At 45.5% G+C, this 26,594-nt stretch overlaps 1 protein-coding gene across 2 annotated transcripts; it reads right to left on the reverse strand.

The window, feature by feature from the left end:
• Window positions 1-2,188: 2,188 nt before the first annotated feature.
• On the reverse strand, window positions 2,189-25,865 carry EXOC3L1 (exocyst complex component 3 like 1). 2 transcript variants are annotated; one of them, XM_077453999.1, is made up of 13 exons: window positions 25,732-25,865; window positions 21,610-21,764; window positions 20,577-20,796; window positions 19,613-20,321; window positions 17,168-17,285; window positions 16,884-17,009; window positions 9,633-9,733; window positions 9,447-9,557; window positions 8,801-8,942; window positions 6,747-6,869; window positions 6,419-6,574; window positions 5,634-5,758; window positions 2,189-2,495 (listed from the first exon to the last, which is right to left on the reverse strand). In XM_077453999.1, exons 1-13 carry the CDS (start codon window positions 25,787-25,789, stop codon window positions 2,309-2,311), a joined length of 2,331 nt encoding a protein of 776 aa, XP_077310125.1. In that variant the 5' UTR covers window positions 25,790-25,865; the 3' UTR covers window positions 2,189-2,308. The 2 variants fall into 2 exon arrangements, with proteins under 2 accessions (XP_077310125.1, XP_077310116.1); XM_077453990.1 differs by having other exon boundaries at window positions 21,610-21,767; window positions 25,732-25,833.
• Between the last annotated feature and the right edge of the window lie 729 nt (window positions 25,866-26,594).

Here is a 26,594-nt window from a genome sequence, read left to right on the forward strand (position 1 = left end):
AGGTTTGCTAATCTGACAGAACAGCAAGCTTTTAAAATTGACAGATTTCAAAATACAGTATTTCACTTTAACAAGGGGGCCCCTATGGGAATGGATATCGGGTACATCGTACCCCTACCCTTTCACCCCAAAAAGCAGTAAAAAAAAAAGTCCTTTATTAAAAAAGAAGCCCCAAGGTGTCTTCTCCCCGAGCTGTCTTCTCCCCTAAATGTCTTCTCCCCGAGAGGTCTTCTCCTCGAGCTGTCTTTTCCCTGAGCTGTCTTCTCCCCTAAATGTCTTCTCTCCGAGATGTCTTCTCCCCTAAATGTCTTCTCTCCGAGATGTCTTCTCCCCTAAATGTCTTCTCTCCGAGATGTCTTCTCCCCGAGCTGTCTTGTCCTCGAGATTTTGTATTTTGTGCAATATCTCATTTGTCAAAACCCCCCTCCAATATGTGCCTTATTTCTATATACATAAAATCTGGCTGTATATTCATGCTTATTTATTGAGTATACTGATGAATAGTGTTCTGTCTTCTGTTTGAAACTTATTATTGTTAATGTTTAAATGTAGCATTTCCCATTGAGTGAGCCAACACTGGGCACAAATACTTACTTTTATAATGGGGGTAGTGCTACTCTAAGTCCAACCCCACTCATCCATGACCATTATTCTGGGATCCTCTTCCTCCCCCTAGTGGCTGCTCCCTTTAGTGTAGGTATCCTGTATCTATTCTATTCTGATATCTGCTCCATTTTGAGGGCATCTTCCTCCCCCTAGTGGGCCATGCTTTTTAGTGCATGTATTCTGTATATATTCTGCTCTTATAGCAGCTACTCTCCATGATCCTCTTCCTCTCTCTGGCTGCTCTCTTTAGGGCAGGTAACCCCTATCAATTCTGTTCTTATATCAGCTTCATTCTGAGAGAAGGGCCAAGCTGTCATTATCTTTGAGCCTATGCGGTGCAGACATCTTCCAGCTGTCAGGGAATCTCTCAAGCTTTAATTACAGGATAAGACAGAAAACCATAAAAGAAGAAATATTTTGGATCATGCTGGGTTATTTAGGGACGGGTGCAATGTCTGGGACTTTCCGTCCAATGGTTAAGGTGTCACCCTGCTGGGAGATATAGAATGATTCTAGTATAGTCCTGGCATCCTGCGTGCAGCGTGGTTGTCTTCATATGGCTCAGCTCGTTTTGCTGGTACCATGGTATCTCCTGGGTCCTCCATAACCATAAACGGACATTTTCTATCCTGAGCCCCCACCATAGGAAGGAGATGAAGGACTGGGCAGAGTTCTATGTTGTACAGACAGATAGAAGTGTGGTAAATGTATCTATTGCCCACAGTTTTTGTTTCAAATTTGGATGGAGCCGGGAAGGGAGACCCTTGGTCAAGGTATTGTGTGTCCCACTGTTGGTGAGCATTGTCGGGGGGGGGGGGTGACAACTTCACAGTTGTCACCAGAGCAGAATTAGAGGGAAAATCCTTCAATGGAGACATCCATCAATGTGACAGGTGCCTAGAAGGGATTTCCCCCGCTCTGGAGAGATCTCCTTTCACTTCCTGTTGTGTGTCCGATTCAGGAAGTGAAGGGAAATCTCCTTGCCCGCAAAAATATAACTGCAAGGTTTTCATCAGTTTTCACTCCACCCAGAAATAAAATGGCTTAAGATACACTTTAAAGAAAACCAGTACAAAGAGAAAGGCCTGGGCCGATATTGCGGATTTTTTCCTGAAAATGCTAATTGCCTGGCTGTCCTGACGAGCCGATGACTGACTGCAGGGTTCACCACTGGGAAGCGAAGTCGGCCTTTGGAGGAAAATATCTTCCTTGCAGGAACAGGAAGTTGGAACAGATACACTGGGAAGATAAACTATTAGTGGTGCGACAAATAAACAATGATTCCCAAAGCATGTTCCTACAGAATGCGGCATGCACGTCAGAAATAGAAGAAATCCTTATTTGTTTTTAATTCACAAAAATATGGCAATTTGTAAGACATGGCACAGAAAAGAGTATAGTGTAGAGGCTGAGTGAGGCAGGACTCCTTATGATCACCGCCATCATCTTCCCGTGACAATTCCCCCCTCTGCACCCTGATAGTCTCTTGGTTCTGTCATCTCTGATCAATATTTATGAGGATAAGGTGTCACGGAGATGGATTCAGCAGAACATATTGTGCACAAACCTCCAGATACAGCAATGTTTTCTGTTTTTTTATTTCATCACATAGTATAAAATTATTATTTGTTTTACACAGAAATATGGTGGGGCATTCTAGCAGTTCCTGCATTGGTTCAGACCCACAGCTGATTGTGGAAGTTCAGGCGCAGGAACTGGGGTGGAGGCAGAATGGAGCAGGAGGGGCGGGGACAGGGATACTGATGAAAATTGGGCGAAAATCTTCAGGAAGTGAGAGGGCCTGACGCTGCATTGTGTTGAGAACAGTATGGCGGATGTCACGGCTCACGTCACCCCTCAGTTCCAGCAATGCCAAGACATGATCATCACTGTGGGAGAGAAACACAATAAGGGTTACCAACAAGATCACAGAGGGTATGGCATTACAGTCCCATACCCAACAGAATCACCAAGGTTATAGTACTGTGGTTCCAGACCTAACAATATCACCACAGATATACTGTAGTACCATAGTTCCAGACCTAACAGGATTGCTGAGGATATAGTCTCATGATCTCAGACCTAACAAGATCACCAAGGAAATTGCACCAGGGTCCCAGACCTAACAAGATCACCAAGAATATAGTACCAATGTACATTATAATACCATGGTCTAAGACATGACTAAGCTCAGAGGGGCAGAGTGAAACACGTTGGGGGCATGGCCTGGTCGGATTCCAGGCTGAGGTTGCCACACACACCTCAAAAATGTCATGGATATGAAGCCATAGGGAGAATTTCCCTTCACTCTAGTCTAGGACCTAACAAGAGCACAGAGGATATAGGATGTTGGCATCAGAATCAAAAAGATCACTGAGTATATGGCACTATGGTCCCAGACCCAACAGGTTTAAGGGGAATATAGCAGTGTGTTCCCACTTTCAGTAAGATTATTGAGAATATACATCATAGTTGTAGCACTCTCTAGTGTGTGCTACTAGAAGTGAGTGTAGGAAAAAGCATTTTTCTGCCTCAGGGATAAACCTGAGTTACTGAATCTGGGTCAGGTTTATTAGAGGCCAGGGCTGGATGACTCATTCTGGCAGCTCTCTGATGCCTCCCCCTGTTTCCAGAATATTGAAGAATGTTCTGGAACTAGTGGGTGGAGGTGAGGAGGAGCTGTCTTGAATATTTAAATAATGTATAATAATATTATATAGGGGCCTTTAGCCAATCCCCTGGAGTGGGCTTGGCACAGAGCTAAAGAAGCCCTTAAATAGACATGGGCCATGCCAGCAGGGGAGTCGGGTGGAAGAGGGAGAAGCAGTGCAGAGGAGAGTCTGTCAGTGGCCATTGAGGGACCCCTGCCAGGGAGGGGTTTTACCTTGGGCTGGAGCTTGGGAAAGATGGCCTGGAAGGATCCCACCACAAGAGGCAGTTGGAGGGATTCATGCTGGTGAGGCAGCAAGAGAGAAAAGGCAGAGACAGTGAGTAGATCAGCACGGTGCAGGGACAAGACTAGGGGAGAGACTGTTAGCTGTAACAGTGTTCTCTTGAAGACTACGACGTGCCAAGTCTTCATCTAACCTTGCCCAGGAGAATATCCTTGTGTTTCTGCCAGTCAGGAGGACTGGGAGAGGAAATGCTGTTCACTCCATAATATGATAATTTATCATACTTATCTAACTATGCTAACTATCCTAGCCTGCTGCTGCTGAATTGACAAGGGACTGTTAATTCCAACCGGAGTGATCAGCAGGTGCTGTACATAGTGAACCAAGTTTGTGCAAAAGGAAGGAAGAAGAGGACTGATTTCTGAATAGGGAGGAAGTTATCCACTTTTTGTTCTGTGTTCTGGACATTTTCAAGTGGGACATCCCATAATTCCCTACCCCATCCAAGTTATCATCCCCTAATAAAATAACAAAAAAAAAAAGACAAACCAAAGACTGTTTACTGCAATTGCATGAACAAAGGAAATGCTATGTGAATGGCTGTGCAGCAGTGGGAACCCGGACAACATCAACCCCTACGGGTGTAGTGCTACATAGTATTGCAGTCCCAGCCTCAAATTAATCACTGAGATCAGAGAAACATGCTCACAGACCCCACTGGATTACCAAAGATTTAGCGCTGCGGTCTTAGTTTTAATTGGTGGTCATAGTTTTAATTGGATCACTGAGGGTATAGCATTGCAGTCCCAGACCCAACTGGATAGCACTGCAGTTTCCAAACCCAACAAGATCATGAGAATAGAGCTAATGGTCAAAGACTCAAATGGTACACTGAAGATATAGACCCGTCATTCCAGATAGAACATGATCTCGAAGGGTAGAGTACTGAAACCCCAGACATACTAGGATTACAGAGAATATAGTTCCACGCAACAAGGTCACTGACAATTCAGCAGTGTGGTCCCAGACCCAAATGGATCACAGAGGATAGAGCACTGATTTCCCAATTATATAGCACTGTGTTCCCAGACCCAATAAAATAACTGTGAATATAGCACTGAGGTCCCAGACCCAGCACAATCACACTGCAATATTTTCCCCTATGAATCTCCATTCTAAAGAGCCATTCTGGCTGATACAGAAAATTAAAGAAACTTTCCAGGAAGCTGTAAGGGAAACCCTGAAGACCAGTGTTAGTTCTAACCCATGTAGTACATGCAGGTTTAGACTAAGTTTTTTTTTGTTTTTTATTTCAAATATTTAATTTAGACCACAAATGGCCCATCCAGGTTATTACATTAACAGTGTGTAGCCAATAACTCTACAAATACATTGAAATTATACAACAATCAGAAGGTTAAATTAGAATATACGTAACATTTAAAGCGTAAAATCTGCGTAGAGCTAATCTATGTAGTTTAGTCTACAAGGGATAAACCACTTGTAAAAAGTCCTGGGATCACCTATACCCCTTTCCATCTTCTTAATTGCAAGAGAGCCAAAAGAAAAGATAACCAAAAACAGGGAAGAAAGGAGAAGGGGGGGGGGGGGGCGGGGATGGAAGGGGCCCTGGGTTGGAGATGGATGTCAGCAAATCAGGCAGCTATTCATGGTATAGCTGTTCAATAATCATGGGCCAAACAAGGCTAGACTTTCTTCAGAGAGGATTAGACAAAGCTTTAACCCTCTGCGATGTTTATGAAATTATAATGTGTAGATGACAAAACCACTATTAACAGAAGTGATCCCACCATCATGATCACTCAGGACTAAGGATGAGCTCCGGCGTGTTCGCATGATCCACATGCAGAGCCTGCCAGGAAGTCGACGCAGCGTTGCGCTAATCACAGGCAGTGAAACATTTCCCATTGCGCGGCTGCAGAGATCGGGCAATGTCTCACTGCCTGTGATTAGCGCAGCATTGCGCCGACTTCCTGGCAGGCTCTGCATGTGGAGCATGCGAACACGCCTGAGCTCATCTCTACTCAAGGCATCTTGGCTCCCTCTACTGGCAAGGGAGAAAATAACAGCTTTTTGTTTTGGGGGCATTATACAGGCAGATTCTGAAATTACCTGATGTCAGGGAAGGCACTCATCAGTCCTGATATTTCCAGACTCAGCAGTGATGGATCCTTCAGGGCAAAGAATTCCTGAAGAGCGAGGATGAGGGGAACACAGAGAGTTGACTCTTCTAGGCTCTGTGACGGTAGCAAAACAAGATGAATGACACACGGAATTATTGATAATGCTGTAAAACAATCATTCACCCCATTACTTCTGAGAAGGCAGACATCAGACATTTAATCTCAGTCTGCATTGCTGCTCTTCAGTATGAACAAGGCTGGCTGGCTATGTATTTTACTGCCTGCCAAGCCACGGACCCTATGCTGCACCAAGCCGCTGGCACTACGCCACCCCCAGCTGCTTTTCCTAGGCTGTGCCCAGCCACTGACCTATGCCATGCCCAGCCACACACCCTTTGCAAGGCTCATCCACTGACCCTACGCTGCTGACCTTACTCAGTGCTCAACCGCTAATCCTACGTTGTGCCCAGCTGCTGTCCCTGCATTGTGTCCAGCCACTAATCCTACGCCATGCCCAGCCAGGCACCCTACGGCATTCCCAGCCCATGACCCTGTCCCATGTCCAGTCACAGACCCTATGTCATGCCTAGAAACACTTTAACCCCAATCATATCCATTAAATAGTTTTCTACATTCCGGCAATATACGCAACTCTTTTCTGTCCTTTGCACTGTAGCACCATCCATATATTTAACACACACACACACACACACACACACACACACACACACACACACACACACTTCACACACACTGGCGGGAAGCTTTTTTTACCATCCCGTGGAGGGAAGATCGCAGCTCCTCAGCATCCATGGACATCCTCTGCGCCAGCTGCAGCCGATCTGCACAGTTCCGGCACACCAGTTTACTGTGGAGCAGAGCTTTGACATACTCGATGGTAACCATTCTTTCCACCTGTGCCAGCAGATACTAGAGAACGAAACCGTGAATTGTAGAGACAACAACAGGAACAACCCCCCCCATCATTGACTGAACTCTACCTAGCTATGTATGATACCTCCATTCATGCAATATGGGGTGACATGACAATCACACTGACTGCTCATCAAACCCCAACAGGGAAGACACTTGACACACTCACCTGGTTTATTGGTGAGCGTACTTGGGAAAGGTGCTGGCCAAAATTTTCCATCTTCTCACAGATTATCTGTACAGTGTCTGAAGCAGACAACCAAGAACGAGACGGGCTGTTCCGGAAAAGAGGCTGGGGAAGGAGGTAAATAAAAATACAGAAAGAAGAGGTCCCAGAATAGAGGCTGGAGGGGAAGAAATATAGAAATACAGGAATGTTCTGTGATAAAGGCCAGTAGGGAAGGGATATAGGAATACAAGGATAAAGGGATGTCTCAGAATAGAGGCTGGTGGAATAGGATATAGGAATATAGAAATATACAGGGAGGTCCTGAAACAAAGGTTGGTGGATTATGATATAGGAATACAGAGCTATATAGGGACGTTTTGGAATAGAGACAAGTGGGGAAGGGATATAGGAATAAATAGATATACAGAGATGTCATGGAATAGAGCCCAGTGGAATGGGATATAAGAATATAGAGATATACAAAGATGTCTCGGAATAGAGGCCAGTGCAATAGGATATAAGAATACAGAGATATATAGGGAGGTCCTGGAATAGAGGCTGGTGGAATGGGATATAGGAAGACAGAGGTACACTATATTACCATAGGTATTGGGACGCCTGCCTTTACACGCACGTGAAACTTTAATGGCATCCCAGTCTTAGTCTGTAGGGTTCAATATTGCGTTGGTCCACCCTTTGCAGCTATAACAGCTTCAACTCTTCCGGGAAGGCCGTCCACAAGGATTAGAGTGTGTCTATGAGAATGTTTTACCATTCTTCCAGAAGAGCATTTGTGAGGTCAGGCACTGATGTTTGACCAGAAGGCCTGGCTCCCAGTCTCTGCTCTATTTCATCCCAAAGGTGTTCTATCGGGTTGATGTGCAGGCCAGTAAGTTCCTCCTCCCCAAAGTCGCTCATCCATGTCTTTATGGACCTTGCTTTGTGCACTGGTCCAAATCATTTAGTGGAGGGGGGATTATGGTGTGGGGTTGTTTTCCGGGGGTTGGGCTTGGCCCCTTAGTTCCAGTGAAAGGAACTTTTAAGGCATCAGCATACCAAGACATTTTGGACAATTCCATGCTCCCAACTTTTTGGGAACAGTTTGGGGATGGCCCCTTCCTGTTCCAACAAGACTGCGCACCAGTGCACAAAGCAAGGTCCATAAAGACATGGATGAGCGAGTTTTGGGTGGAGGAACTTGACTGGTCTGCACAGCCCGATAGAACACCTTTGGGATGAATTAGAGCAGAGACTGCGAGCCAGGCCTTCTCATCTAACATCAGTGCCTGACCTCACCAATAGGCTTCTGGAAGAATGGTCAAACATTGTCATAGACGCACTCCTGAACCTTGTGGACAGCCTTCCCAGAAGAGTTGAAGCTGTTATAACTGCAAAGAGTGGGCCAACTCAATATTGAACCCTACGGACTAAGACTGGGATGGCATTAAAGTTCATGTACGTGTAAAGGCATGTGTCCCAATTCTTTAGGTAATATAGTGTATCTCTGTATTCTTATATCCCATTCCACCAGCCTCTAGTTCAAGACTTTTGCTAATATAGTGTATTCAGGGATGTCCCAGAATAAATGCCAATGGAATGAAATATGGGAATACAGAGATATACAGGGATGTACTGGAATAGAAACCATTGGAATGGGATATGGGAATACAGAGATATACAGGGATGTTCCAGAATAGAAGCCAATGGAATGGGATATGGGAATACAGAGATATACAGGGATGTTACAGAATAGAGGCCAATAGAATGGGATATAGGTATACAGAGATATACAGGGAAGTTTCAGAATAGAGGTCGGTGGGATGAGATATGGGAATGCAGAGATATACAGGGAGGTCCTAAAATAGAGGCCGTGGGATGGGACATAGGAATACAGGGTTGTTCTGGAATAGAGGCCAAACGAAAGGGATATGGGAATACAGAGCTATACAGGGATGTAGGGGACAAGAAGATGTAGAGATGTACTGGTATATACAGGCAGAAGACAGGTGTGGACAGGGAAGGTGGGATGATTGGAGTTGTCGTATCCTCAGTACCTGAATGTCAGTCTGCAACTCATCCAGCAGTAGATGGCAGGCTTTCTTCTGCGTTTTGTCCAGGGATGTCTGCAGGCATGGAGCAGCTTTACTGAATGCAGGAATATGCGACTCCTCCGGCTGTAACTGTCCAATGGAAGAACTGCAGGCAAATGTAGGTTAATAGGACAGTTGGGATAGAGAAGCTTAGTACATACATGTCTCATTAACAGAGCCTGAGCTTCTAGATGATACACGTGCAGAAGATCAGGAACCAAACTGGTCCTCCATCCCATGAACAAGGAGTCTCAGTATAGACCTATATATGCCCCAAGTACAGTACATTTATATTTACTTACTGTTGACTCCTTAACTCTGATAGAAGTCTGCAAGCATCAACTACTCCCTCAGTAAAATAATATTTTCCAGGGTTAGTATTCAAAGTTCCTCCTGCTAGTTTGCTGTCATGTCCCCATGGCCTTCATCTCAGAATTATAATGAAAAGAATTTTATATTGATAGAAGATTTTGGTTCCAGCAGTAATCATTATTGGGTTACCCCCCCCCCCCCCCCGCCTCTTGATATCTTATTACCCCAATGGACTTCCATTTATGATTGAAGGGTCAGTAGAGGTCAGAAATTTGGGGCATTAATCCAGAACAGCTACCTGAGAGCGGAGCATGCATTTATAATGGCCAGAAGGTAGAGGATATAATGTGGCGGGAAGGTTCGATCCTTCATATGTTCTATCCCGTATTTCACCAGGGCTTCCCGTAACCTGTTGAGGGAAAACAAAGTATCAATAGCACAATACCTCCATGGGCATTGATCATCTACATCAGTGCTGACTCACCATACCAGGCAGTTCTCCATCTCGCAGAGCACAGCCGTCCTCATACGGCTCTCCATACCCTCACCCAGGACAGACGCCAACTGAATGTTCTCCATCAGCATCTGCAAATTATCAGCGAGCGTCATCTTCTCATCACAAGACAATCATTCCCATTCTGAGATCTGTGTTTTCTAATATTTGTACTTTGTGTAACATCAACTACAGATGTGACATCATTCTACTTCTGCCCTCACCTAACAACTGTACATTTATTTTCTCCATCAGCTCATCCCCCACAGTTATTAACTTTTGTATCACTTGACCCTCCCGCCTAGATTGTAAGCTCTAACGAGCAGGGCCCTCTGATACCTCCTGTATTGAATTGTAACTGTACTGTCTACCTCATTTTGTAAAGTGCTGTGCAAACTGTTGGCACTATATAAATCCTGAATAATAATAATAAACTACAGATGTGACATCATTCTACAACTACAGATGTGACATTATTCTACAATACATATGTGACATTATTCTACTGAGCTTTCTTTAATGTACACCTTCGTCAAAAATAAAAAAATGAACAAATAAATACAGCCCTGGCCAAAAGTTTTAAGAATGACACAAATATTAATTTTCACAAAGTCTGCGTCTTCAGTTCTTATGATGGCAATTTGCATATACTCCAGAATGTTATGAAGAGTGATCAGATGAATTGCAAAGTTCCTCTTTGCCATTAAAGGGGTTGAAAAGGTAAATATTTTTTCACCTTAATGCAGTCTATGCATTAAGGTGAAAAAACATCTCACAGTGCCGGCGCCCCCAGTCCCCCCGTTTTACTTATCTGACCCCTCGAAAGTCCTGCGCTCGCCCCCGACGTCCTCTTCGCCGCTCAGCCTGGCCGCTGATTGGCTGGAGTGGATGGATTGAAAGCAGCGCAGCCATTGGCTTGCGCTGCTGTCAATCACATCCAAAGACGCGGCACGCCGGGGGGCGGGACCGAGTGATACAGCGAGCAGCTATAGCCGCCGGCTGTATCGCGGGAGCGTGCCCGCAAGTGCTTCTCACCATGCGAGGGAGCTCGCATGAATGTGAGAAGTACTTGCGGGAGGAAGCCGAGACAGCCGCCGAGGGACCCCAGAAGACCAGGTTTGGGGCCACTCTGTGCAAAACGAGCTGCACAGTGAAGGTAAGTATAACATGTTTGTAATTTAAAATAAATAAATAACTTTACAACCCCTTTAACCCCCCCCCCCCCCAAAAAACATTTCCACCACATTCCAGCCCTACCATAACTTACCACTCTGTAATGGTGATTGAGTTAGAATAACAGACTGGAAGCTTTAACCACTTGCTTACTGGGCACTTAAACCCCCCTCAGTCCCAGACCAATTTTCAGCTTTCAGCGCTGATGACTTTTGAATGACAATTGCGCGGGCATACAACACTGTACCCAAATGAAATTTTTATCATTTTTTTCCCACAAATAGAGCTTTCTTTTGGTGGTATTTAATTACAGCTGGGAGTTTTATTTTTTGCTAAACAAACAAAAAAATATGCAAAAAAGAAAAAAAAAATCATGTTTAATAGTTCGTTATAAAATTTTGCAAACAGGTCATTTTTCTCCTTCATTGAAGTGCGCTGATGAGGCGGCACTGGTAGGCTGCACTGGTGGGCACTGATAGGCTGCATTGGTGGGCACTGATAGGCTGCATTGGTGGGCACTGATAGGCTGCACTGGTGGGCACTGATAGGCATAGTTAAGGCGGCACTAATAGGCACAGATAAGGCGGCACCGATGGGCACAGATAAGGCGGCACTGATGGGCAAAGATGGGCACAGATAAGATGGCACGGATGGGTGGCACAGATGGGTGGCACGGATGGGTGGCACTAAGGGGCACTGATAGGTACCACTGATAGATGGGACTGATGGGCACTGATAGGTGGCACTGCTGGGCGGCACTGCTGGGCACTGGTAGATGACACTGATGGGCACAGATATGTGGCACTGGGGTGCAGCACCTTTGTTGAGGCAGATTGTGGGCACTGCTGGGTGGCACTGTGGGCACTGCTGGGTGGCACTATGGGCACTGACAGGGGGGGACACATTTTTTATTCATGTGGCACTGGCAGGGGGCAGGTGGGCACTGGCAGGGGGCAGGTGGGCACTAACAGGGCTGGCCATGATCGGGACTGATGTCCCAATCACGGCCACCAGTGATCGGCTCTTTTTTTTCTCCTCGCGCTTACAGCGCGAGGAGGAATAATAGCTGATTACCGGCTCCGTTGTATCACATGATCAGCTGTCATTGGCTGACAGCTGATCACGTGATAAGGGGTCGGGATCGACCCCTTGCCGGATCGGTGATCAGGCGAGTCTCATAGACTCGCCGATCACAGAGAGCACCGTGCGCGCCCCTCAGGGGGCGCGCAGGCCGCTCGTGCACGGGACGACGTCAATAGACGTAGTCCCGGCAAAGGAGATCCGCGCTGTAGCCGTCATTCGGCTATAGCGCGGGTCTCAAGTGGTTAAAAGGAGGGTGGTGCTTGAATTCATTGTTCTTCCTCTGTTAACCATGGTTACCTACAATGAAACATGTGCAATCAGGGCCAGTGCTATCACTAGCAAACTAGGCAGTCGCCTAGGGCGCACTGCTGCCTAGGGGTGACTGGCCGCTGACTTACCTCCATGTCTGCATGCTCTGCCGCATGTAACAATCTCAGGCATCTGCTCCATCTGGCCAGTAGTGTAATTAGAGGCGCAGCACTGGAACCAGCGCTAGAGGAAGCACAGTCGATGCTTCCTGTATAGCGCCGCCTCCTGTCACATGGGCAGGGCAAAGGGGGTGGGGTCAAGGGTGGAGCCAATTGGGGCAGCAAAATTAGGTTTCACCTAGGGCAGGGGTCGGGAACCTATGGATCGCGAGCCAGATGTGGCTCTTTTGATGGCTGCATCTGGCTCTCGCCTCTCAATCCACGGATCTCGTGGTGTGCCGATCCGCGGATTGAGCCCATAGGTAAGGCTGCAGCTTCGGCCTATCTCCGGAGCGGCGGCCATCTTGATACACCCGGCAGCAGCCTAGGTAAGCGGCATGCTGACGTCATCATCACCCGCCTCAACTCCTCGTGGATCTGCCTGCTTGTGTAATGGTAAGCAAGCAGACAATCGTAGGGGAGATGTGGATATTACAGTGGGGGAGATGTGGACATTACAGTGGGGGAGATTGTTTAATTCAGAGACTTATTGTACTTTAAAAGTGTTGGTCTTACATAAAATGTACACATTTACTTGTATTTAGTTTTAAACATATTGTATGGCTCTCATGGAAATACATTTTAAAATATGTGGCGTTCATGGCTCTCTCAGCCAAAAAGGTTCCCTACCCCGGACCTAGGGTGTCAAAAATCCTTGCATCAGCTCTGCATGCAATCATCATTGCTTTGCACAAAAATGTATTCACAGGCAAGGATATTGCCTCTATTAAGATTACACCTAAATAAACCATTTATCGAATCATCAAGAACTGTTCAATTGTTGTGAAGAAGGCTCCAGGGCGCCCAAGAAAGTCCAGCAAGTGCCAGGACCATCTCCTACAGTTGATTCAGCTGCGGGATCGGGGGGTCGCTCAGTGCAGAGCTTGCTCAGGAATGGCAGCAGGTAGGTGTGAGGACATCGGCACGCACAGTGAGGTGAAGACTTTTGGAGTGAGGGGCGGAGCTGGGAGCTTCATTGATGCTCTGACCCTGCCCTGCCCTATGTAGCCTATATGTGCTCGGAGCAGAGAAGGAGCGTTGAGAGTGCCTCGTCTGTATATCTGAGAGCCCCACCATGGACCACTTAGAGCCCCGCCCCCTACAGTGGAAAGCCCAGAACCTCTGAGAGCAGGAGGTGAGCCCGCTGGCAAGGTAGGTATTTCTGCCAATACTGCCTGTAGACAGAAGACTCACTGTTATGCTGTCATTCCCTGAAGTCGCAGCCTCTGGTCATTCCCTGTAGTCACAGCTGCAGCCACTGGTCATTCCCTGTAGTTGCAGCCTCTGGTTATTCCCTGTAGTCGCAGCCTCTGGTCATTTCCTGTAGTCGCAGCCTCTGATCATTTCCTGTAGTCGCAGCCTCTGGTCATTCCCTGTAGTCATAGTCTCTGGTCATTGCCTGTAGTCGTAGTCTCTGGTCATTCCCTGTAGTCGCAGCTGCAGCCTCTGGTCATTCCCTGTAGTCGTAGTCTCTGGTCATTGCCTGTAGTCGTAGTCTCTGGTCATTCCCTGTAGTCGCAGCTGCAGCCTCTGGTCATTCCCTGTAGTCGCAGCTGCAGCCTCTGGTCATTCCCTGTAGTCGTAGTCTCTGGTCATTGCCTGTAGTCGTAGTCTCTGGTCATTCCCTGTAGTCGCAGCTGCAGCCTCTGGTCATTCCCTGTAGTCGCAGCTGCAGCCTCTGGTAATTTCCTGTAGTCACAGTCTCTGGTCATTCCCTGTAGTCACAGCTGCAGTGTCTGATTATCTGTGCATTTGGCTTGTGGCTGCGGCTACTGTGACATCAATGGGCAAGTTTAATGGCGGCACGTGAAGCTAAGCATTGATGTCACGGCAATGTGTAGTCAACAATGCAGCTGCTATGCTCATTCAGAGGTAGGTGGTTCTGTTTAATCATCCCCTTTGAGTCCTCCTTCACATTGACTGCGGCTTTGAAATCGTGCAATTTCATCTGAAATCGCGTAATTTCAAAGCCGCATGTGAGCGTGACTTGGAAGACATCTGTGCAGGTTTATGCACAGATGTCTATGCAAGTCGCACCTGAAATCACCAAAAGTAGTGCAGGAACTACTTTTTAAAATCAGTAAAGCATTTTAACATGGCCATTGCCAGCAATAGGATGTGACTTGTCATGCGATTTGACAGGTGAAATCGCACAAGTTACCCAATCTGGTCATGCCCACTACTCTCTGTGGCATGCTCAACAGAATTTGTTTTTCAACTGTATCCCAGGAGGGCTGGTATTTTGTCACACTGCTGTAATCTCTAGCAACCAATCAATGAGCAGTGATCTGCAGTAACCTCTAGCAGCCATTCAGTGAGCAGTAATGATGTGCAGTAACCTCTAGCAACCAAGCAGCAAGCAGAAATAATGTGCAGTAACCTCTAGCAATCAATCAGCAAGCAGAAATGATTTGCAGTAACCTCTAGCAACTAATCACTAACCTGTGCTGTAACCTCTAGCAGCCAGTCAGTATATGAGATCATGTCTTCTTGACTTGTCCAGCCGCAGCCACCACGACAGGAGGAAGCACTGAGCAGAGTGGGAGCGACTAGCACCTACCCGCCCACCTGTCCTCGCTATTTCCATTGGTTCTGCCTCCTTGCAGTGCCGCTTTCCACCTTTGAGTGCCGCTTGGGTGAGCAGCTGGACCCTTAAGGGTGCTGTTAGCCACCAGCCTGCCACATGGACATAGATGTGGATGATGTTCTGAAGTGCTGCTGGCTGCCCGTTGACCCAGCCTCTCCCGGGTCACCAGGTGTGTCCCTCTTTCCCTGTTGTCCTCCTCAGTCAGGCTAGCTTAGAACTGCAGTGCTGCAGAATATCTTCCTGTCATTCTACTGGTATCTGAGATTGTCGCAACTGCTGGCAAAGTTGGTGATTGAGGCGCTGGACTTAGCCTTCCATAATTACTGTTGTTTTAGCCTGTTAGGGACATGTAGCGATTTGGGATCGTGGGCAGAATATTTCTTTAATTCTGCCTGCCACCACTGATTGCAAATCACACTGCAATGCTGGAAAAATGCAGCACATGTGTTTGTGGTACATTCATTTTTACTGGCACCACAATGTGGTGTCTTTTTGCTGTGATTGTTGAGCGATTTATCACACAACAAGCATCCAAAGCCACACTGTGTTTTGGTACCACTAAAAATGAATGGAGCATAAACACATGTGCTGTGTTTTGCCAGCATTGCAGTGTGATTTGGAATTGCGGACAGAATCACTGCGATTCTGCCCACGATCCCAAATCGCTACATGTGAACAGTCAGGGCCCAATAGGCTAACACAACAGCAATTATGGAAGACTCAGCCTCAGCATATTTTATAGGTACGAGGAAGCCCAGGTTTTGTTTAACTGTGTCCCTTAAGACCCACCCACTATCATGTTTGGCCACACCCACTTTTTTGCAGTGTCATGCCCCTCATTCTCAAGCTCAAAAGTTTATAGTTATGTATGGATGCTGTACAGTACCACTTCTCTTGTCTGCTGGTTAACAAAAAAATCAAGTTTGCTGCCTTCCACAAGATGGTACCCTTTGCACCTGCCCAGTAAGATTGGCTATTACAGTGCACCACCCTGTGATAGGCAGTCCAGTGAGTGGCAGAGAGCACTGATCCTTCAGATATTTTTTCGTTCAGCCCCAGTACCGGGCCTTAGACTGAACAATAGCCAACCAATGTTCATTACAACCGTAAGAAGGCAAAACTGAAATCCAGTTCAATTTTCAAGAGGATCTGAGAATATAGAATTAAGGATGTGATTGCTTACTATGAGCAACACATAACTTTTCCTTTTTCCAGTCTTTATGAATATGGCACAATTTGTTTTGATTAAAAATACTTTTACTTAGTACCTGCTGCTGCCCCCCCCCCCCCCCCCCCCGAGCAAAATATTATCTACGGCCCTGTCCAAGGGCAACTTCTCCCAACCATCCAAGAACAGTTTGGTAAGGAACAATGCCTTTTCTAGCATGATGGAACACCTTGACATAAGTGATAACTAAGTGGCTTGGGAGACAAAACATCGACATTTTGGGTCCATGGCCAGGAAACTCCCCAGATCTTAATCCCATTGAGAAGAGGCAGGTGAACAAAAACAAAACCTCCACAAATTCTGACAAACTCCAAGCACTGATTATGCAAGAATGGGCTGCCATCAGTCAGAACGTGGCCCAGAAGTTGATTGATAGCATGCCAGGGCGAATTGCAGAGATTCTGTGTCACTCTCAAAATTTTTGTCCATGGCTGTACAGGTATGAAGGAAAAAAGAACACTGAAATTCCACCTAAAATTTTTGATATGGACATTTATAACCCACTGACAATTCCTCATATATCTGGGAGGCGCCAGTAGCAAATTTTACCCTCATCAGTTTGTGTTTCTGCCCCTCCCACAATGGCATTATTTCCTGCAGTGGTTTGTCTCTATCCCTCCCACAATGGTGAGATTTCCCCACAGGGATTTTTATTGCGCATCACTAGACACAACTTGTGATGTGATTGGTGACCAGCGTCCCACCTGCATCACCATCTGCTGCACACCAGACAGGTAGAAGTCATCTTGGTCTTTATCTGGCTCCTGATCCCTCAACCAATCAGAATATTCCACGTCCAGCGCATTGTGTATCCATTGGCTAAGGCAGGCCTGGAAAAGAAGACAATGTCGTGAGGACCATTCGGGGGGGTGGTGACAGGTGGACCTCCTTCCCAAGAGCATACCCCCACCCCATTGGCTGGGCAATACTGTATAACATGTTATACTTGAAATCTCCGCCTCCTGCATCATACGTCACCGTGTCTCACCCGCACACTACGCGTATAACGGTTCATCTGCTCATCCATCACTTCTGTAGGGATAAGTGGTCCCAGCTCGGATATATCAATCTCTGGAGACAGTTCTGGATTTGCCATCAGGTCCTCGCTGGAACAGACAACCATTAGAAGAGTGAAAATCAAGCCTCAAAACTTAATATAAGGGACCCCAGCGGGACAATTCATACAAAAGGGACTGCAAAATATGCATGTAGCCCAAGACCCCCAACCACACACACAGTCCTTCCAAATTTCCAGATGTTATAGAGTCACTCTGCTAAAACTGTGGCACACCTAGGACCATACACAGTCCTTCCTACTCTCCAGATGTTAAAGAGTCACTCAACTAACACTGCAGGGAACCTAGGACCACAATTCTTCCTGTTCTCCAGATGCTATAGAAGAACTATTCCCAATCAGAGTTCCCCCAGAGGTTTTTAGAGGTTCCTGGGGGTAATCGAATTCCCATCTGAGTAATGAAATTTGAAGACAGATTTACTAGAAGACTACAGCTTTAATCATACATTCCTCCCTCAGGTGAGACAAAATGGAGTCCCGGTTACGCCTCCATTGTGCGTTCCCTTGGGCGCCATGTCTGACTGTAGAGCGAAATTAGTGTCTGTCCAAGATTCTTCATACAACCGTCACCTAGACTCTGGTCAATAATCTGATTTCTGTGTCATTGATAAATGATGCCCTGTGGGGATAAGATTCTCCCTGACTCCATAAATAGCAGATTAGGTCCTGGATCAGGATATTCCCAGCATTTTGTATTGGCCATTATAACTGGGCGTTGCAAAAGATGGGGAAAATTTGGGGTAGATGTTAATGGAAGCAAAGGATGACAATGTCTAGGTTTCAGGTCATAATTGCAGAGTTAGTGTATTACAATGTATTTAAAGATGTACATTGTGAGGGCTGGTGGAAAAATTTGATTGTGGACAATAATGATCTCTGTACGAGGATATACTGTGCTGGTCCATAAAAGTTTGAGAGCTTTTGAAGTCCAATAAATAAATAAAAGGGTTCCCGATAAAGCCCTCAGACAGTTCATTGTGATCAGGGCCGCTGTTAGAAATCACGGGGCCCCCTTTCACCCTGCCCTCAACTCCACCCCTGGCCCCTCCCCTGCCTCAAAACAAAATGCAGCTCCTATTACCTCCAGCTCTCCAATGCATTTCAGTTGCAATTTCGCAATTATTCAGTATATTTTACATCATCAGGGATTGAGTACCTTTTGCGAGAGGAAACTCTAGAGAAGCCTCTCTCCACCATTTACAAGGCACTTCAGCCCACTATACACAATGGACTGAGAAGATGTTTTTAGAATATCCCATGCAGCACCTGGTTTTGGCCATGGATAGGTTAATAGAATTTAAAATTCTTCATAGAGTCTACCTTACTCCCCAAATATTACAGATTAGATTTTCCCCTCACACTTATCTACATGCTGATGCTGTTTGGACTCATTTTTTTCAATGCATTTGAAGGAGAAAAATGACTTATTTACAACATTTTGTGACAGAAATTAAGAAAAACAAAACAAAAAAAGCTTTTGGTCTTTTTTAGTAAATAATAAAAAACCCATTGGCGTTGATTAAATGCCACTAGAAGAAAGCACTATTTGTTTGAAAAATGTAATTCATTTGGGTACAGTGTTGCATGACCGCGCAATTGTCATTCAAAGTCTGACAGCGCTGAAAGCTGAAAATTGGCCTGGGCAGGAAGAGGGTAAAAAGTGGCCGGCACTGAAGTCCGTTGTAAACAAAATTATACCATTGTATAAACTCACTTATGAATCTAGAGGATGCCCCAAAAAATGTTTTAAGGCATGGGCCATCTGGACCGAGTCCGGGGATACTGCCATCTCAACGGTAACGCCCCTATAATTAATAGTGACTTGCTCTTTCTTATCTTATACTAATTTAGCTTGGTATACTGTAAGAGAGTTGTCTCTTGACTTATTACAGCACATCAGCAGTTTCGAGTAAGGATGTCTTAGGCTTGGTTGCTAATTACTTAATTTTGTGAGATTGTTTTGTTTTTTCTTCGTCTTCTCAAACCTGGGTATGCTCAATAGGCTTTGTTTTGTAATCTCATCTTATTCTTAAATTTAATATAAAAACAAACAAAATGCAGCTTTGCCTTCAAGTGGGGGTGCCCCAAAATAAATAAGTGTAAATTAGCATCTTATTGTGCCTTATGGTCTTTAGCATTAGGTTAAACTATTAAGCAGCATAACATGAGGCATGGGATTATATACCTGCGCCCCCAATAGGAGTAGGGGGTAAGGTTTAGTAAGCCCTATTTTTGTCAGAAATGAACTATAAAGCTGCCCGGGCCCACCTGTTGAGTTGATGGGGCACGGTACAGCAGGACTGGTTGTACTGCCTTATTAGGGGTTGTGATCATGGCTGAGCAATCACATGGTCTTACCTGGGGTAGACGATAGTTATCCAGTGAAGAACACGGTACAGAGCAGGATGAGAAAGGTTGTGATTGAGAATCTCACGCAGGTGGTGAGAGATGATTTGGTGACACATTTTACCAATATTTCGGCACAGGTCATAGTGTGGAGGAACACACGGCACTAGTATTGCAGATGCAGCAAGAAGCTCTTCCATCATCCGGCACTGGATGTCCTTTAAATGAATTGCCAAGTCTGTTGGATTTATTTCCTCTGACTCTACGTTGGATTCCATTAGTCTCTCACAGACACCCTTCTCCAGGGCCTGGAAGAATTTATCTCTCCATCGCTTGGGTCGTCCCGGAGGTTTCCACAAGAGCTGTGGAGGACCCCTTGACTCTTCAACATCCAGAAGTTCCTCTCGTTCAACGATGCGGACAGCAGAGACCAGGATTGTCGGGTCACAGCGTGCCACAGTCAGTGCTGAGCGAGCCAGTGAGAAGATAGCACCACCCAATTCCTCACTCAGATCCTGAACCCTGGCAAAAAACTGTCTGACCAGATCCAAAGCTTCCCCATTCTGCTGGCCATTCTCAGTGGTGCTCAGCAACGGCCCAGCCTTCTGTAGCCTGTACAGCACATTGTCTCTAAGGCTCTCCAAATCCCGCAGATTGACATGAGCCTCCAGTAGTTGCTGCTTTTCAATGCACTCCTTTGTCTGATCAATTAGCTTGGGCACTGCGGACAGATAAATAACAATGGATGTAATTCACTATTTTGTGGATTCTGCAGAAATGAATATGAAATATTCACATCTCATTCAATTTTTATTTACTAACTGATGATCGAGGAAATCCTATTCCTTTATCCAGTTAACAGAAACTGGAAGAATTTATTGCGCTTATCTTGAGAATTTGGAGCTCTCAATTCAGGAAAAGTCTAGCTAATTTTCTTAACAAAACATGACATAGAATTCCCTGTTGTTGCCTTTACCTGCATAGACATGAGGCAAACTTTGTATGACCACAGACAGCTGGGTGTGCTCCATCACTAATTGCTGAATGGTCTCTTGGTGGCTTAACGAATCTTCACTGGCCCGCCAGATCTCCTGAGCCTCACTGAGGGCTTTTTGGATATGGTGAACCTCAGTGTGTGCCGCTCGAAGCTGAGAGAGGCCAAGATCAACTCCCTCCAAATACGACTGAAGTGCTGACTGTGAACACAGATGAGAAAATATCAACCAACAACCATCTAAATGGTGACCAGAGTTCAGGGAAATTAATCTCAGGATACTTGGACATTGCTGAGTTACTGGATTGGCCCAAAGCCAAAAACTCAGATTCATTAATACACAATGCATTATGCCAGTGAAATAATTCCAACTGTATTCCTTATATTAGCTTTATGTGCTGATTGGAGCAGAGCATGAGAAAACCCCCAGTTTCCCACATGGTCATACTCAAGTACAGTTTCTTACTAACCAATTTGTTTCTTAAAACACATGCTTGTAAGGTTTTCTGAATGGAACCAGTTTAGTGGTGTAGGGGGTAGCCAAATATCTGCTCAGCTATGGTAAGTAAGCTGCACGTAATCTTTAACTTGCCTTTCCAAGTGTGCTTTCTCTGTGAGCTGGGGTTCTTCATTCTACAACCATTACAAACCTCACAGAAAAGAAATAACCATGACCAGATCAGAGCCAGGCAGACAATACAAGATATGCTCAGATCTAACACCAGCACCCTTTGTCATTATAATTTAACGTCACCCAAGGGTTCCTTTTCCAACTGCTCATGTTGAGCATTGAAGGGTGAGAAACCATGTCCAACAATTCCAAGCGCTTCCTGTCTTGGTGGTAGTGACAGTGGATGCCAGGACAGGAAGTAATAAGAAATCCAAAAGGGGACACAGACAGTAGTAAGATCCCAACAGATGTTGTAAAGGTAATGTGGCAGACAATCCCCCAACTATGTGCAATAGTGAAGATGGGCCGTATGTAGATAGATCTGTAGACGGGAGTGTCACTTACCTTTAGCCGAGACTGGATGGAGTTATTGCGCTGTGTCTCCCGCCTCCTATACTGACTCAGAAGTGCCAGCTGGTCAGGGCGACAAAATACACCAGATGCCCATTTCAGAGCCGCTCCGCGTGCTAGACTATCGGCTTTCTCAAGTGCGTTACATTCTGCTGAAGACATAACAATGTGAGATATGGGGAAAGAAAGAATAGTGTCGGCAAAAAAAAGACCAGGTGGTCCATCAAGTCTGCCCTGTTTTTTTTTTCTTTGTGTTTTGGGATTCGTTTTGTTAACTTTTTTGAGCACTATATAGATCTTGTCCTAAGCATGTTTGAATCCACTTACTGTTGATTGGCTCACTACTTCCACTGGAAGTCTATTCCAAGAGTCAATTGGTCAACTATTCTTTCAGTAAAATAATACTTTCCAAGATTAGTTTTGAACTTTCCTCCAGCTAATTTGAGGTCATGTCCTTGCGTTCTTGATCTTGGCTTCATATTGAAAACACTGTCTTGAACCTTTTTTGTCACCTTGATGTATTTAAAGGTTTTAATCATGTCCCCCATTTCAATTCTTTCCTCCAGACTGTACATAATAAAGTGGAACTTCACCTTAAAGGGGAAATTTTGCTTTGTGCCCTCTTCCCCCTCCTTTTGGAACTTTTTTTTTGAAAACTGAGAAAACTAGGTACCCACTCCCACTTCTGCTGAAATTACCTAGGCAATTCCACCGGACGTTCTCCTCTTCCCTCCTCCTGGGACACGACACAGGTCCCAAAAGGCTGCGAGACCATTCACACAGCGCAGTGTGGCTTGCGCATGCACAGTGGGAAGCCAGCTGTGAAATCGCAAGGCGTCATAGCTCTCCCAAAGTAAACATACCTGGACAGATAAATGTCCTCTTATTAAAAGTCAGCAGCTGGCTTATTTGTAGCTGCTGACTTTTTTTTTTTTAAACCCGACTAAAGAACTGCTTTCACCACTTCCCGACCGGCGCAAGCCGATGTACGGTGGCAGAATGGCACGGGCAGGCATATTGGTGTACAGGTACGTCCAATCTTAAATGCCGCCCTGCCATCGCGAGCGCGCCGGCGCGTTCGCGTGCCGGTTGGGACCCCCGTGAGTCCGGTCGCGGGTCCTGCGGACTCGATCGCCACGGGCGTACCCGCGATCGTCTCACGGGGCGGCTGAACTAGGAGATGCCGCTGTAAACAGCATCTCCCCGTTCTGCCTAGCAACAAGTGATGCTGATCTCTGCTCCACCAAACTGCACAGTGGAGGTATGACATGTTATTAAAAAAACAAAAAAACCTGAGGCCTCTTTCACACAGACTGTCTATGCAGGTCTGACTATCAGTTTTTTAGGCAGACCTGAACAGACGCTCCATAGACCTCTATGGAGCGTCAGATGTCAGCGGTGACATGTCCGCTGACATCCGACCCGCTCCGATCCAAAAAAGTGTGGCGGAGGAAAAACCTACTTTTCTATCTGTCTGAGGACCAGATCGGGTGACGATGGACTCTATGGTCCGTCCTCATCCGATCCCCCATAGGGGAGAGCGGCGCTCTGACAGGTCCATCCCTGCACAGTGTGCAGAGACGGACCTTTCATCTTCCTGCTCAGTGGGCATCGACGGAGCGATCTCCCGCCGAGCAGAGCGGGCGCCGTACACGGACACGTCCGCGTGAAGGAGCCCTTACAATCACTTTAACTATAACAGATGCCGAACTCTCTGGCCTGTAATTGCCAGCTTCTACCTTGCTGCCCTACTTGTGGATAGGTACAATATTAGCTGTCCGTCATTTATAGGGAACATCTCCTGTTAGACGAGATTGATTAAAAAGATCTGTTAATGGTCCAACAACTAGACCTTAAAGTTCTGTTAGAACTCTGGGATGAATACCATTGGCTCTCATTGCTTTAATGAAGCCAGCTCCTCTGCTACCTCTGTCTCTATAAATCCTGAAATGAACTGTCATTACTAGAACCAATATGATCCCCCAACTTGTTATTGTTAATGCAAATTATTACTGAGAAGGTGGAACAGAAGTAATTGTTTAAATGGTTTGTTACATCCATATCTCCCTCAACATAAGTGTGGTACCCTGTTTTCATTTTAGTGATCCCATTATAGTTTTTATTCTTCAATCTCCGATGCACCCAAAAAAGGTTTTGTCAACTTTCTTATTGGATTTTGCCATTTCCTCCTATTTCTTACCTTTGGCAGCACTCAATGACTGTGTTTGGCCTCCTTTTATATAATTTTTATACAGCTTTTTGTCAGCTACACCTTCTTTTTTCTTGAATCTCCTATATGCCCATTTGTTCTCCTTTAGTATCCCACTTACCTCTTTAATGAATCATTTTCTTTTTTTCTTCTGTTTACTCTTACAAACTTGCCTGACATAATTTTGTTGCCTCCAGGATGATAGACTTTAACAGTGGCCACTGATTACTGGCTCTTGTCAGTTTACTCAATTTGATTCATTTTTTTCAAATTTGTCTTTTTGAAATCCAAAATGTTTGTTTTTGTATATGATTTTTCAGTTCTTGTTTTCTTATCAAACCAAAGACATTGATCACTAGAACCAAAATTTTTCCCCACCTCAACATCTAACAATCGATCAGTACTAGGTCTAGAATAGGATTGCCTAGGCTTTTTACTATTTTTTCCAGTAAAATCCCCATTCAGTGCCTCCATTGAATCCCTGCTCTTTCTTGTAATTGCAATTTGAGAATTCCAGTTAATGTCAGGAATGTGGAAGTCACCCACAGTTATCTCGTAAGTCAACAAGTTATCATAATCTTCAGTCTGTTCTGGGGGTCTGGGGACCATTTGGAGTTAGGCCCCTTTCACATATGTGCGACTTTGGACTGCAAAGTCGCATGAAAAATCATACCCCATGATTTCCAATGAGTACCGTTCATATCTGTGCAACTTCAAACACCATTAGCGGCCGATATGTTTCAGCTGCCAACATTTTAGTGCATCTCTAATCCCTATGTCAGCGTACAGTAACAACACAAAAGCAATAATGTGTTATCTGAATAGAACACAGTAACATCATGAGTTTTTACAGAACCCAAGTGTATTTATATAAACACATAATTACATCACAAACATAGTAAGGCATACATTTCTGTGACATCACTCCCCGCAGTACAACATAACTGTGTATGAATGACATCCTCCCCCCCATAGTATGACAAACTGTGCACGAGTGGCATCATTCCCCCCTACAGTAAAATGTAACCGTGTACGAGTTACATCATACTGTGGGGAGGGGATGATGTAACTGTGTACAAATGACATCATCTCCCCACAGTACAATGTAACCATGTACAAGTGACATCATTCCATTCACAGTATGATGTAACCAAGTACGAGTGACATCATCCCCCCCACAGTACAACATAACCCTGTACAAATTACATCATCCCCCCCCACAGTATGATGTAGTACGAGTGACATCACCCCCCCCCCTCCCACCGTACGACGTATATGTGACATCACCTCTCTTTTACCCCGTACGTGTGCAAGTGACATCATCCTCCCCACAGTATGACGTAACTGTGTACAAGTGACATCATCCCCCCCACAGCACAGAATAACCATATACGAGTGACATCATCACACACACACACAGCACAGCATAACCGTGTACAAGTGACATAATCTCCCCTACAGTATAACGTAACTGTGTACTGTGTATGAGTGACATAATTCCACCCACAGTAGGACATATCTTTGTACAAGTGACATCATCTCCCCCTCACAGTACAACGACACCAGGTACAAGTGACATCATGCCCCCTAGAGTACAATGTAACCATGTACTAGTGACATCGTCCTATACACACACACACAGACACAGTATGACATAACCATGTACGAGTGACATCATCTTCCCCCACAGTATGACATAATCATGTATGAGTGACATCATCCTACACACACACACACACACAGTATGACATAACCATGTACGAGTGACATTATCCCCCACACAGTACAACATAACCACGTACAAGTGACATCATCCCCCCACAATACAACATAACCGCGTACAAGTGACATCATCCCCCGTGGTATCCCTATGTATAGAAAATAGTGACTCTCCATTGCTGTCTCACCCTCTGCAGACATGGTCGGTCTCTCCTTCCCTGGCCGGTAAGGGAAGGGAGGATACATCCAGCAAACATCCTCTGCCTAGAGTGAGAATCCCAGCAGACAGGATATGGGAGGGGGGCTGACTGAGTTCACCATATCCACACTTTGTACAGGACAGAACAGAGAATAAGGAAAAGCAGAAGTGATGATGAATTTGTTTCATGAGGAGGCCCACGGTCCTATATTCTGTGGCTAAAATGCCCAAAACTGTGATTGTAAATAAAGTGATTGTAGAAGTGAGATTGGAAAGGTCCCACCCAAGGGTCCTGAATTGTTAGGATATTTCAAATGCTCCAAAGTGTCAGGGGTGGAGGAGACACTTTAAAACCTCTTCCTGCGGGGTATAGCTTAAAAAAAAAAAAAAAAAAAAGTACCCTTGTGTGCAGCACAGGTGGGAAATGGAGTGGCTCCCCTGAAGTCTCATACTCGGTACAGAAAAAGCCGATGGACATTTACACCAGTTCTCAGATGTGTTGGTGGAGACAGTAAGCCTCCAACAAGTATAAAATAGTCTACGCCGGGGGATTTGTAACCCATTCTTTCACAGTCTTTCTCCAGGGAGGCCAGATTCCCTCCACTTCAAAGTATACACAGAGATGAGGAGAGAATTGTTCCCATTGACATCAATTTCTTCCTATTCATTTGTTAAAGTAAAAACTTTACCAAGGAAAGTGTGTGCAACATGAATATCTGATACCCTACCAAGCCACCTGGCTAACAAGACGAGGACAGGCCCGTACTCCATACAGCCTTTAGACAGACTTACGTCACCTCGCTGCATGAACTTCATGTGAGATTGTGCCCAGAGGGAGCCTAGAATTCCCCA

This window comes from Lithobates pipiens, unplaced genomic scaffold (assembly GCF_037356315.1).
Source record: "Lithobates pipiens isolate NorthernLeopardFrog02 unplaced genomic scaffold, aLitPip1_a1.2 Scaffold_10, whole genome shotgun sequence".
Lineage (NCBI taxonomy): Eukaryota > Metazoa > Chordata > Amphibia > Anura > Ranidae > Lithobates > Lithobates pipiens.

Coding starts and splice junctions, on each gene's coding strand:
- EXOC3L1 (XM_077453990.1), bottom strand. CDS start 25,789: ATGTATCCTCCCTTCCCTTACCGGCCAGGGAAGGAGAGACCGACCATG. Junction 17,010..17,167: donor GTTATACGCGTAGTGTGCGG/GTGAGACACGGT, acceptor CTTCTTTTCCAG/GCCTGCCTTAGCCAATGGAT. Junction 8,943..9,446: donor AATGCATGCTCCGCTCTCAG/GTAGCTGTTCTG, acceptor ATTTGCCTGCAG/TTCTTCCATTGGACAGTTAC.